At 39.3% G+C, this 14,858-nt stretch overlaps 1 protein-coding gene across 14 annotated transcripts in view; it reads right to left on the bottom strand.

Moving 5' to 3' along the window:
* Window positions 1-14,858, bottom strand: part of RBMS3 (RNA binding motif single stranded interacting protein 3) — a 715,503-nt gene that overhangs the window by 16,966 nt on the left and 683,679 nt on the right. For 8 of the 14 annotated variants that reach the window (XM_033864509.2, XM_033864512.2, XM_073810934.1 and 5 more), the window contains 2 exons: window positions 9,275-9,355; window positions 6,413-6,540 (listed from right to left, as the gene is read on the bottom strand). In XM_033864509.2, the coding sequence (XP_033720400.1) occupies window positions 6,413-6,540; window positions 9,275-9,355 (209 nt within the window). Of the gene's footprint in view, window positions 1-4,305; window positions 5,482-6,408; window positions 6,541-9,274; window positions 9,356-14,858 lie in introns of those variants that run through there. The other 6 variants (XM_019946975.3, XM_019946974.3, XM_073810933.1 and 3 more) reach the window with 2 other exon arrangements.

Genomic DNA, 14,858 nt, shown 5'->3' with positions numbered 1-14,858 from the left:
AGGGAAGCCCCCTTACTGGTGGGGAGATCAGCTGGGACAGAGGGGAGCTTTGGGGGCTTGAAAGAGAGTGCAGCAACTGGCCTGAGGCAGGCTGGACAGAGTGAGACCTACACAGATGATCCATGCCACAGCCCTGCACGCCCAAGCCTGAGAGGTGTGTCCACTGGTGTATACAGGGGCAGGGTGCTAGAATGTTGGATCTGGAGAGCAGAGCTGTGGAAAGGACTGCTGTTGGCTGTGAGAAGACAGTCTGAGGGGATGGGAATGAGGAGCTCCACAATGGAGAACGCTCGTGAAGCAAGCCCAGATTGCCATAGAAGCGAAGTGCCGTTGTTGAGTGATGTGCAAAGGGCAGGCCACCTATGCAGCCTCTCTCCCCATGCACCAGCCCCTGCCTCCCCAGGCACTAGGAAGGGCTCCCGCTGGGGCAGGCTCTCACGCCCCTGGCTGCCGCCCACTCCACCCCCTCCTGCCAGGGTAGGCTTGTGTGCTCTGGGGCAGCTTCAGGAGCAGATGCCTGTGGGTGGCCGACACACAGAGGTGAGGCTGAAACCATAGCTGAGCCCCAGGGGCCGTGAGAGATGGGAGAAGAGCTGAAATCTCTCCTCACAGCTGCACAGTCTGTGGATTTACACTCTGTGACTGGCTTTGTAAACTCAGAACCTGCAGAACATCTGATCTGACAATGAGTGCTCCCACAGCCAAGATGGGTCAAGCTTTGGCAGCTGTGGACTTTGTGGGCAGGTACATGTGGGGGTGGGCAAGGCCAGAGTCTGAGATGCTTCCATAGTGCCCATAGCCTGTCCAGATCCATGATTACTGCAATCTTGGGACCTGACTTCAGTGGATCTGTGCTGGTGGCTTGGTGAAAATAATGCCTGAGAGACAACCAGGGCCAACTGCTGGCATACCTATGGATAAGGTGGGGCTGACAGCAGTGCCAATAACAAACAGTGTAATCTGAGTGCTCCCACAACAGGTGAAAGGTGACAAAACAGAGCACACCTACAGGTGAACAGTTCCAGAGGAGGAATACTCGGTGGCTTCACTCTCAGTGGGAATGCTCCAATCCTGTCTACATCACACCACAGATCAGAAACACAGCTAAGAAACAGATCTGGGGGCCTCTATTCCAACAACTAGGGAGCAGACCCTGATCCAAACAGAGCGGTGACAACCACAGAGCAAAGGGGCGTCCCCACTAAATATGCAGGGCAGGCTCTGGTCACCACAACACCAGTCACACCTCCCGTATCATCAAGGGGATAACTACCAGCATACACTGAGAAAAGAGGTGTCAGGCATCTATAATAAAAACAGCTCTCACACCAAAACATATTAAACCAACGCAGGCTACGCAGGGACATTCCCACATAAAAATAGCCCTCCAAGACAGTCTGAGCATCTGGTATCTGGAGGAAGAACCCCCCAGAGCATTTAGCCTTGACACCCAGTGGGGCTTGAGTGCAGGAGTTCTGCAAGGCTGGGGGAAACAGAAACTCCACTCCTGGAAGGCATACAAGATCCCACATGCACTGGGGCCCAGTACAAAGCAGTACCTCCATAGGAACCTGGGATAGACCTACCTAGGGGTCTTGGAGGGTCTTCTGGGGAGGCCAGGTCAGCTGTAGCTCACTGTGGGAGCACCAGTAGCAGAGGTCCCAGGTAATACTGATCAGCGTGAGCTCTCTGGGAAGACCTGGCTTCACCCAATAGCCTGCAGGCTCCAGTGCTGTAAATCCTCAGGCCAAACAACCAACAAGATAGGAATACAGCCCCACCCATCAGAAGACAGGCTGACTAAAGACATACTGAGCTCACAGCCACCTCAAAACACAGCCCTTGACACGGCTCTGCCCACCAGAGGGACAAGTGCCAGCTCTACCCACCTGAGGGCAGGCACCAGTCCCCTCCCACCAGGATGGCTACACAAGCCCCTAGACCAGCCTCACCCACCAGGGGGCAGACACCAGAAGGAAGAGGAACTATGATCCTGCAGCCTGTGGGAAGGAGACCACATACACAAACAAACAGTTAGACAAATGAGATGACAGAGAAATATGTTGCAAACAAAGGAACCAGAGAAGAACCCACAAGAACAACTAAATGAAGAGGAGATAGGCAATCTCCCTGAAAAAAGTATTCAGAGTAATGATAGTAAATGATCCAAAACCTCGGAAGAAGAATGGAGGTATAGACCAAGAAGATGCAAAAAATTTTCAACAGAGATAGATAGAAGATTTAAAGAACAAAGAAAAAAAAAACAGATGAACAACATAATAACTGAAATGAAAAATATACTAGAAGGAATTAATAGCAGAATAACTGAGGCAGAAGAACAGATAAGTGAACTGGAAGACAGAGTGGTGGAAATCAATGCCACAGAACAGAATAAAGAAAAAAAAAAAAGGGGACTTCCCTCATGGTGTAGTGGTTAAGAATCCACCCGCCAATGCAGGGAACACGGGTTCGAGCCCTGGTCTGGGAAGATCCCACATGCCACAGAGCAACTAAGCCTGTGCACCACAACTACTGAGCCTGTGAGCCACAACTACTGAGCCTGCATGCCTAGAGCCCATGCTCTGCAACAAGAGAAGCCACCACAACAAGAAGCCCGTGCACTGCAACGAATAGTAGCCCCCACTCTCTGCAACTAGAGAAAGCCCGCACAGAGCAACGAAGACCCAATGCAGCCAAAAATAAATAAATTTATATTTATTTATTTATTTATTTAAAAGAAGAAAAAAGAATGAAAAGCAATGATGAAAGTCTCAGAGACCTCTGGGACAATGTTAAATGCACCAACATTCACAGAAGAAGAAAAAGGGAAAGGGCTTGAGAAAATATTTGAAGATATTATAGCCAAAAATTTCCCTAACACAGGAAAGGAAAGAGTCACCCAAGTCCAGGAAATGCAGGGTACAGGATCCTAATACAGGATAAACCCAAGGAGGAACACACCAATACACATAGTAATCAAACTAACAAAAATTAAATACAAAGAAAAATTATTAAAAGCAACAAGGGAAAACAACAAATAACATAAAAAGGAATCCTCATAAGGCTATCAGCTGATTTTTCATCAGAAACTCTGCAGGCCAAAAGGGAGTGGCATTATATATTTACAATTATGAAAGGGAAATACCTACAACCAAGAATATTCTACCCAGCAAGGCTCTTGTTCAGAATCAATGGAGAAATCCAAAGCATTACAGACAAGCAAAAGCTAAAAGAATACACAGAAATCTGTTGCATTCCTATACATTAACAATAAAAGATCAGAAAGAGAAATTAAGGAAACAATTCCATTTACCATCACACCCTAAAGAATAAAATACCTAGGAATAGACTTACCTAAGGAGGCAAAAGACCTGCACTCAATAAACTATAAGATGCTGATGAAAGAAATCAAAGATGACACAAACAGATGGAAAGATATACCATGTTCTTGGACTGGAAGAATCAATATTGTCAAAATGACTATACTACCCAAGGCAATCTACAGATTCAATGAAATCCTTATCAAACTATCAATGGCATTTTTTACAGAAGTAGAACAAAAAAATCTTAAAATTTGTATGAGACACAAAAGACTTTGAATAGCCAAAGCAATCTTGAGAAAGAAAAATGGAGCTGGAGGAATCAGCCTCCCTGGCTTCAGACTATGCTATCAATACAAAGCTACAAATCATCAAAACAGTATGGTACTGGCACAAAAAGAGAAATATAGAAACCCAGGCAGCTATGGTCAGTCTACAACAAAGGAAGCAAGACTATACAATGGAGAAAAGACAGTCTCTTCAGTAACTGGTGCTGGGGAAACTGGACCGCTATATGTAAAAGAATAAAATAGAACATTCTTTAACACCATATACAAAAATAAATTCAAAATTGATTAAAGACCCAAATATAAGACTGTATACTATAAAACCCTTAGAGGAAAACATAGGAAGAACACTCTCTGACATAAATTGCAGCAATATCTTTTCTGATCTGTCTCCTAGAGTAATGGAAATAAAAACAAATATAAGCAAATGGGACCCAATTAAACTCAAAAGCTTTTGCACAGCAAAGGAAGCCATAAACAAAATGAAAAGACAATCCACACAATGGGAGAAAATATTTGCAAATGATGCAACTGACAAGGGATTTATCTACAAAATATATAAACAGCTCATGCAACTCAATATAAAAAAAAAACCCCATCGAAAAATGTGCAGAAGACCTAAATAGATGTTTCTTCAAAGAAGAAAAGATGCTCAACATCACTAATTATTAGCAAATCAAAACTACAATGAGATATGACCTCACACCAGTCAGAATGGCCATCATCAAAAGTCTACTAACAATAAATGCTGGAGAGGGTGTGGAGAAAAAGGGAACCCTCCTACACTGTTGATGGGAATGTAAATTGCTAAAGCCACTATGGAAAGCAATATGGAGGTTCCTTAAAAAACCAATAGTGCTACCATATGATCCAGCAATCCCAGTCCTGAGCATATATCTGGAGAAAATGATGGTTCAAAATGATACATACACCCCAGTGTTCATTGCAGCACTATTTCCAATCGCCAAGACATGGAAGCAACCTAAATGTCCATAAACAGATGAATGATTAAAGAAGATGATGTACATATATACAACAGAATATTACTCAGCCATTAAAGAGAATGAAATAATACCAGTTGCAGCAACATGGATGGACCTGGAGATTATCATACTAAGTGAAGTAACACAGAGAAAGACAAATATCATATGATACGGCTTATATGTGGAATCTAAAAAAATGATACAAATGAACTTATTTACAAAACATAAACAGACTCACAGACTTAGAAAACAAACCTATGGTTACCAAAGGGGAAAAGTGGGGGGGGGCAGGGCTAAATTGGGGGTTTGGGATTGACATATACACACTATTATATTTAAAATAGGTAACAAACAAGGACCTACTGTATAGCACAGGGAACTCTGCTCAATATTCTGTAATAACCTAAATGGAAAAGAATTTGAAAAAAGAATAGATACATGTATATGTATAAGTGAATCATTTTGCTGTACACCTGAAACTAACACAACATTTTTAATCAACTAAACTCCAATATAAAATAAAAATTAAAAAACTTACAAATAAAAAACAAAAATGCCTTATTCACTACAGATATTTCCTGAAAGTTATTGTGTAATAGTAATAATGATAGTAGTAGTAGTAGTAGCAGTAATGATAATAATAATAGTAATAATAATACCTTGTATTTGTAAGGTTAAGTCATGTTCTAGCATATTTAATTTGGAGGACTGACTTTAGAAGTTAAAGCACATACTGAAGACTCCATTACCATTATCAATCTTTCAACAACAAACAAATCTCTAAATGTGTATTGAGATGAAAGAAAACTGATGATCAAGAAATGGAACAGCACTCTGCAAACAGGAAGAGTCTTTTGGAAATTTTCTATTCAGCAGGGCTTTGACTGTTACCTATAAAGTAAAATAGTTAGCATGACAAGACATCTGTATATAGACTGAACTTTTGTTAATTCCTTTGGTTTCAATCAAAACCTTTCAAATTTTAATCTCCATAATTACTCAACACAAAGCTAACTGAACTTTGCTCTCTCAGTGTTTTAAGGATTTTTCAGTAGTAATTCTGACTCCCTGATTTTTGCTTTGCCACTTAATTCCTCAATAAGACTGTACTCCATGTTGTTTTATATTTAACAATACTCTTTTTCATAAACTGTTTTACTGGGTGAGTTTGAAGCACCCTTGCCAGGGGAGTGTTACTGTCTTCATTTAAGAATGAAGTCACTGAGACCAAAATGCAGACACACTATCCAGTTTCAAGTGTGAATACTGGAGGTTTTCAAAAAATACGTGTGGTAGAATTTTTTTTGGTAACAATGTCTATGATGCCCCTCTCTCTATCCAAGCCTTTTGGTAGTGAATTCCTACATTAACTCTGGGCTTGGTCACATGACTTGCGTTTGACCTATGGGACAATAGCAAATGAGTCATAAACGGAATTCAAAAAATGCTGGTCATTTGGGCATCTTCTCTTGCTGTTCTCTGAATTCTGAGACTTCCATGGGAATAAGCCTGCTAGAGGGTCAGCAATACATGGCTCATTGGTGTCCATCACTCAACCATCAGACAACTAACACCCAGAAGCAGAACTGTGAAGATGCCCAGGAGCTATGCCCACATGCTCAAGCAAGTCCAGTCAATATCAGAAGAACCATTCACCTGAGGTCAGCCCAAATTCTAACCCACAGAATAATGAACTAAATATATGTTTGTCACTAAGTTAGGGATGGTCTGTACTGCAGCAAAAGATAGCAGATGCCACATAAGAGAATAATGTCCAGATGGCTGACCTGGAGGGAAAGAGTTTAGTATGGCTTGAACTTACTTAGACTGTTGGTAAGAATATGCGGATGCATGCTCGTTGGATGTGTCCACTGCTATCTGCTGCTGCTGACCACTTGTGTCCTGGGATGAAGGTGCCACTGTCTGGGGAGAGGTATCAGCAACAACACCCTATGGAGGCAATAAGAACACAAAAGTCTTATTGGCTTTAGCAAAAGGGCTTCTTGCAGACGGACTGTAGGGCATACCCATCTTCCATATGGCTTGAGTAGAGCTGCACTCAGCTATATAAAGCCACAGCAAGAACCCAAAGAAAAACCACAGAGCACATTTGGATAAGGGCTGAGGAATTTACCTCAATGTGTCACCAAGAAGCCTTGCCATCAGAAGACCCTGTAGCAGTCAAATGATGAGGAAAGCATTTTGCCCATAGTTAGAACTTTTAAATCATGGTTGCATATAGCCACACTAAATAATGATTCCTTAATCAAAAAATTCATGCAGAATTCCTATAAAAACGTGTATATTTGAGCATTTTCCTGGGAATAAAGTAGTCTACCCTGTCTCTATGATCTGGCAAAACAATGGACTTTGACCTTCATAAAAATCTACATCCAAGTTTGGAATTCTTTTAAAGGACACTGTTAAGCAGTGTCTCCCTTAAGCAATTTGATTTGTTTTATTTATTTATTTTCATTTTCCTTGATGTGAACTGGAATTCATTTAGAAGTTTCAGAAAAAGAAAGAAACAAGCATCCTTAATTTTGATTCGCTCCTCCCCTTACCATTTGAATGGCTTTTGCCAACAAGAATGGATTTCTTGAGTTGGTCATCATTCAGAATATGTTTGGTTCCGAGAGAGGTTTGGTAGTTAGTAGTCCTAAGGAGGGAATCTATCCGAATACATTCTCCTGGTTTTACTTACATTATAGCCTTGGGCTTCTGCAGGGATATAGGTTTTTGGTCAACTCCCTATCCCTAACAAAAGCTCCCTGAAATTGTTCCTCAGAATCTGAAAATTCTTCCTTTATGAATTCAATCTTTTTTTTTTTTCCTAATATACTATTTGATGTTATGCATTTTGATGAACCTCCCACCACACTGATTTGTGTGGATACTGGTGAATTTTCAATGCGTGTTTTTACATAGAAAATGAATCAGTGCTTTCCTTTATAAGCACAAATTCAAGGCAATATATCAGGGTATACTTATATAATTCTTAGTGAAATATTTCTTTTTAAATCCCAGATTTAACTATAATTAGACTGTTCCCACTAAACAACACTGTCAAATGTGTCTCCTTATTTTATAGTCCTCAAATAGCTCAGATTCTGTAGATAAGCACACACATTTGGTCCAGAGATAGAGAAGTGTGGATATGTGGCAGAGATTTATGCTTAAAGTCACCTATAATGTCTAGATTCATAATTTTCTTATGGCCTAGATGGGTTTTGATAGCTAAATATAGCAAAGAACATACATTTTAATCACATATTCTTGAAATTCTGAAAAGCCAATTAAAACTTCTTTAATACTGAAACATTCCTTGGGGACCATAGGTCTGGTCCTCCAAGAATTGGACCTCCTTGGTTTCCTAAGTGACAGGACACTGTCCTCTTAAATGTCTGTGCTTCCCAAACCCTGGTACGAGCAAATATTTGTCACACACTAAAAACAAACAAACAAACATTTCAAAAGATCTAATTTGGTCTGTAAAGATCTCACCCAATCTCTGTGGCTCCAGAGGTTGGAAGAGTCATGGTGGTCTCCCACAATGAGTGGTACCAACATGAGTTGGTTGGCCAACTCATGGAGTAGCAATGGCATGAACTCCAGAGGAGTCCCAACTGATGGATGAAATGCACTGTGACCATAATGGCAAATGCGCATCAGGAGAAGAGGAAGGGGGGGCAAGAAACAATAATGGTTAGAACCAGAGAGAAGTATACACCTCTAAGTGTCTTACCACCATCCACATAGTCCTATGCCCCACTCCTTTCCTATGTATCTTGCTGGCTCTGTCCAGTAAGATAATGTGTAGAGGAAATGGAGTCAGCCCAATGAAAAGAGAGGAGGAAGGGACAAAGCTTCCAGTAAGGAAAATATGACTTTATCTTTCACAGTATCCATAGCAATATGAGTGGTAGAAGTTTTTCTCTCTTGTCTGTAGGATGCCACAGTCCTGTCAAGGTTCATTGGCAAGAGCAGTGGTTCTTCATCTTTGGTACACATTAGAATCACCTAGCATCTTTTAAAAATCCTGGTATCCAGTCCACACCCTAGACCCCATCAGACTCTCTGGCAATAGGACCTAGGCATCACAATTTTTTAAAGTATTAAGTTTTAAAATAATTTTGATATGCAGAAAAGTTTGACAACCAGTTCTCTAATCCAGTCCCTCTCAACGTTTAATGTGCACCTTGATCCTTAAGGGATCTTGTTAAAATGCAAACTCTGATTCAGTAAATCTGGGTGAGGTCTGAAAATATGCATTGCTAACAGGCTCTCAGGTGATACTGATAATGCTGGTCTAGGGACCACTACTGGAGAAACAAGGCATCAGAGAACTAGCTCATTCAAATAGCTGCACATGTTTGCCTTCCTCTTTCTGAGTGTTTGTGGCTAACATTTGATGAGGTAGTTATTTGATCTCTGATCTTTTCTCTAAACATAAAAATGGCACTCCTCTCAGACCTGGATACCAAATTTTGCTTATGTCATATGCAAAGCAAAACATAGGTATGTTCAAGTAAAGTACATACTTTCACAGCGTGAGTTTGCAACTTCAAATTTTCAAGTAGCACAAAAATCACAAATAAGGATTTTGGGGGTTATGGTGGACCCCAGTGCATGTGGCTGAGATTTATCTGCCCTAACCTTGTTCTGTAAGAAGAGACAGACTTACTTCAATGGAAACAGCTGTCGGAGGCACAGGCGTGTACTGGGGAATGTAGGTCCCTTGCATAGGAGCGGCGGCAGTCATATACTAGAGGGAATCAAAGAAAAATGCAGGTGAACTTGGGCGTGCAACCAGTGAGAAAAGTGTTATCACATAAGACTGCTTTCGATGTGTGGCCCCCCACCAATGCATGATGAAACTTAAACTTTATTTTGACCAAAAATATTGCAGTTCCTATCAGCATAGAATAGTCATCGCTTACTGATTCAGTACCAACAGCAGCCCACCTCCCCGATGTCAGTAAAAGTTAATTCACCCCATCCCCTCGCTTTGTCCTTTTGAATATTCTACATCAGCTCCCAAACATTTCACTTTCACATCTAAAACACAAATGCCAGGAGGGCAGGCATGACGTCTGTTTTTTTCTCCATTTTATTGCTAGCACATAGTAGGCTCTCAACAGATTATTTGTTGAATGAATGAATCATTATATTGTGAATAATAATTTCTTTTCTAACTAACGTAAAAGAGAGGAATAATGTAAGAAATACTTATCTAGCAACAATCAGAATAGGTAAATGTTACCATTTTTGTCATTTGATCACTTTTTTATGAAGGAAATTTTATGAAGGAAATAGAGTGTTCCAGATAGTGTTGAAGTTGCTTTTCTTCCTTCCCCCTATTCCATGTTCATTTCACTGTATTTCCTTTTCCACTCCTTTAATTCTCCAAATTTTCTTCATCCAGATGAACAATACAACAGTCCAATCATTCTTCACTACATTGTAGTAGTCAGTAAAATATGTGTTGGGGATAACATGTATTTTGGCAACGAAAAACGGAAGCCCCAGAAAAATTATATGCCCACCACCATAAGCAAAAAGCATGACCCATATTCCTATTTGTAATACACATACCCCCTGAAAAGTCAAAGTTCTACTCTTTGAGAATGGAATCTTCTATGAAATCAACTGTATTTCTGAGTTTCTAAACTTGAACATCACAAAATTTCAGAACCAGAACCATCTAATGAAAACAAGGTTTCTCAGTACACAAAGCTTTAGAGGAACACTTTTTATGGAAAACTACAAGCCCATGATTCTGTATTCTTCTAAATTTGCTGAGTTCATGTGTTAAGGCCATGCATAAATAGGCAAAACCTAAATTACAATGTTGTGCATTGATCGGTACTTTCAGTATCCAAGAGGCATGATAATTCTGAATCAAGGGAAATATCTGAATGGAGATTGGTTCATCAGATGTTGTTGCTGTTTACTATTCATAGAGAAATATAGCAATAAAGCAACTCTGGGATAAGTGCTTCTCCATCCTAAACTAAGCACTGTCTTACTACATCTATTTGCTAAAAACAGAGACAGCCTTAGTGAAACAACACTAAATCAAACAAACCAAACCGCTGCCTGTAATCCATGTGTTACTGCTGATAACAACTGTGTGCAATTCCTATGTGTACAAAAACAGCCTTGTAATGTGTACCAAGGGCAGTTGTTTGCAAGGATTGGGGGTATTACTAACTTAGCTTCATAGTTGAAAATTAGCAGAGGTTTCTGTGCCCCATCCTCTGTGTTCCCAGAGTGTTCATCACTCTTCTATTAAAATTGTCCAGACTCTCATCTCTCTAAAGGCATGGACCAAGTGTTAGATGTCTCCTGCATCTTCCAACACTCCACACAATGCCTGGTACCTGGTAAATAATTGTTCAATGGCTGAATAAAAGGACACAAGAAGAAAGCCTTCCATTTCCAATTACAAATCTTGTATGCCTCTTAGCTGTCAATAATTCTGAGTTCTCTATAGATATCAATTTCCCCACCCCTATAAAGTGTTTGTATAACCTTTAAACAAATACTTTAGCCCCCTCTGCTCATCATTACCCTGTGTCCTTAAGCAGACAATGATTATTCAGGTATCCAACTGCTATCAATTTTTCAAATAAGTACAGAACTCTGGAGTCACATTTCAGCAAATATTATTTCATATCTAGTACCCATGGCAGGTGTCTGCTTTGCCAACAAAATTGCTCTAGAAAGTATATTGGAGATAACAGTTTCTTGGCCATTTCAGACATGTCATATAGGTTTTAAACATCCCTTAATTTAGTATTCCCTACAATGTATTTTTTTTAAATGTTAGCTCAACTGAGAAAAAAGCTTTCTGTGTTCCAGAGCAATGCTGCACAATGTATCCTCTTTGCTATAGAGATAGAATTTTAAAACTCTGAGAAATCAGGTTTTACAGAAGCCTATTTAAAGGAGATTTTAAATCAGTGTTTCTAAAACTGTTTTTGGTAGCACCTACTGATTTTGCTTATAACTAGTACTCTCAAGAATATACTTTGAAAAAGGTTTCTTTAATTGAATATCAAAAATCCTAGTAGATCTGTAGCAAGTGGGAATGTGTCTTCACCAACAGAGTTAATGCTCTTGTGGCTCACCTTCTCCCCTTTGGTCATGGTTTTTCAAGATGTATAATACACCAGTAAAAGGATGCTCCCTCACTGATCTGAGTATTTTCTATTCCTGAGTTAGTAATTTCAAACTTTGCAATCGTCATCAGTGAGTGTGCGTGTCCTTCCTCGACATAAGACAATGTCACTGGACATGGCTCGACCCACCCCTGCTCCATGGTCTGCATCGCTAAGGAGACCTTTCTGTGAACTAGATTTAGGGACGTGGGCTGGGGCCACATGTAGCACCGTTCACGACTTCTCATGAGAATCCACCTCAGTTTTAGACCTCCCTTGTCAAACTAGAGTTCTCAAGCAGTGTAGTTAATGAAAAGCATTTTGTGTCATTCTTAGCTAAGCTTCTTGAAATGACTCTGAGTTATTCAAAACCCCATCTGTGTTCTGTTCAGTAAAATCAGTAAATCTTCATACCTTCTGTGGCATTCAATGAAGTTGTGAAAGTGGCCCAAACTGAACTGCTTATAGCATAAATTCAGAGTTATCTCTTCAGAACAATGCTGTGAGTTAGGCAATATGGCTCACCCATTTTACAGACTGAGAAACTGAGATATACTGGAATAACTCCAGTTCTGTTGACACAAGATTCAGTCTACTTCAGTACCCTTGAAATAAAATAACTAAGGTCCTAAGAGCTTTTATGATCATTACCATGCAAAATAATATCAACTTTTAAAAAAAATAATAGACTTTAATAATTGGAGTTTCAATTAAATATAGGATAATAATGCCTTGGTTTAAACATTTTATTGTCATTTAATTTCCATAGATTTTAAAATTTTCACTATATACTCAGAATACCTCATTTTCTTCTGGAAAGGCTACCCCTTGTGTTTAACTTATTTTATAATTTAACTTTATGCTACTCTTCAGAACTAATGGAGATTTTATAGTATAAATGAGATCAGCTCAGTTCAATGTGTTGTGTATGTGTATTTTTTAATTAAAAAAAAAAACGCCCTTCTGGCTGCTCTTCTTTTTTTTTTTTTTTTTTTTTTGGTGTCACAGAAAATCTAATAGAGCTGGAGAATGTTGTTTCAAAATTAGGGATAGGCTTATTTTAAACAAGTCAATGCTATGGTGTTTTATACCCCGTAAGGTTATTATCTCTCGATAAACGTTTGCAATGAAACTTTTCTGTGGTAGACATATATTTTCTAGGGTAAAGCCTCAAGAAGTGACAGCCTTGTAAAATAACGCACAAGAACTTACAAGAAATGGCTACAGCTATGTGTAAGATCAACTCTCAGCTTTAGGTAATTGGTGACAAATAACTCTGAACTTTCTCTAAGCATACAATATGATTTCCTTAAGAGCAAAGATAAACTACAGTCAGACTTAATAATGCAGGCTGTACAAACATGGTTTAGATCTCAGTGCCTAAGATTGCTTTCTTTTCATCCAGCTAATAAATGACAAAAACCTAAAGAAGGACCTGTGATATAAAAAAAATCTGCCCTTTGAGTTGATAAATTTCTGTGAATTACTTATTAAAAGCAAAACAAGAATGGATTTCTATCCTTTAAGCTAATTTATCTTACTGGTTTTTCTCAAAAGCTAGAAAATGTCTTCCATAATTCTTTCATGAGTACACATTATTTTGCATTGTGGGGGGGATATAATGGCTGATGGGACCCATATTACAATAAGATGATGTAGATAAAATTGATAAATCCGTATAATATTTCCCCGTTGGTGGCAGCTTAAAGTTTTGATATTCATGGATAAGTTTTCTTTTTTGGTAAACAATTCAATGATTTTTACATATTCTGAAAGCACTGGATTTTCACATAGAAGTATGTAGGAGACGCAGATAGCCATTTTCAAACCCACAGAATAAATTCCAGACTCCATCACTTCTTCCAAGAAGTCTAGACACTGCATCACCAAGACAGTTACATGAAGAGAGAAAAAAAATGGTGAAGTTGGAGAGGAATTGTGTTTTTGTCTATTTAATTTAGAACAAACTGTTTCTGTTACTGTGGACTCATTGATTATTTCTGAAGAAACAGAAAGTGAAAACTCCAAATTTTTAGTTCCTGATTTACTCTCTTCCCCCACCAAAGCAAAACAAATAAAAAACGTTTTATATATTTCCCTTGAGCAAACTTTTCCTTTTATTTATCTGTAGAGCAAAGGAGTGGCAAGGAAATCCCCACATTTCAATTCTTGGAATTTCGTAAAATAAAATAATTGATCAAACTTGTTCATTTGGAGTTATTGTTATACTACGTAGGTTTTAAATTGGTGCGTCTAGTCCTTGCTATAACATTCAAAAATCGGTTTAACAAATTTCAGCAAGAGTAGTTGTCCAGGTCCTGTCAAACCCAGAAAGTCACTGAGAAGGATATAGGAAAGGAAGTTGAGCAGAGGAAGCAGAAATTGTGCTGGATGATGCTAATAGCATGCAGTGTGGATTACTATGAGTTCCATCTAATACAAAGTTTCCTTTCATAAAGGAAGCTTGTGGGTATAGGGAACAACCTGAATTATGATTCATCAGTATCTGGTAAGCGGCTCAGGAGGAGGCCACAGAGTTACCTTAGGTAGGGGTATTCTGGGGTTTTGAGGATTCTATTTCTTGGATTTGCAAAATTCTGTCATCTCAGAGCTAGGGAGAGGTTGGTGTACTTGGGGTGGCAAATTAGTATCATTTCACATGTTTACATTGGCTAAGTAGTAACAGCTGCCTGGAGTATAATTCTAAGAATGCCTTCTAAGTCTCCATGTCACTCAGTGGATGAGAGACCATCCATAGAGAAGAATAGAGCTGAAGAGGGTCTCGTTGAAAGGAAAGAGTGCCCCCACTAGGGCACTAGGGCTGAACTTCTACTTGGACCTCTACTGCTCAGTTCTTCCTATATTCTTCCACTCCTGCCAATGAAATGTTGGAGAGTAAGTGGATACCCCCATAATAGTAATAGTGTAGGCTTTCATAATGGTTTATGTTAGTGCTAATTTATGGCCTATTTACTTTTTAAGGTACTAATGCAGAAATAACAAAGTAGACATCTATGAGTGATGAAATAATTATCCCTAAAGTGTAGGTAGATGTGAATATAGATAGCAGCATAGACTTCACCTACTAGAGTAAAAGCACCTGAA

Source organism: Tursiops truncatus, chromosome 10 (genome assembly GCF_011762595.2).
Source record: "Tursiops truncatus isolate mTurTru1 chromosome 10, mTurTru1.mat.Y, whole genome shotgun sequence".
Taxonomy (NCBI): domain Eukaryota; kingdom Metazoa; phylum Chordata; class Mammalia; order Artiodactyla; family Delphinidae; genus Tursiops; species Tursiops truncatus.
This window is presented reverse-complemented; position numbering and strand designations above follow the sequence as displayed.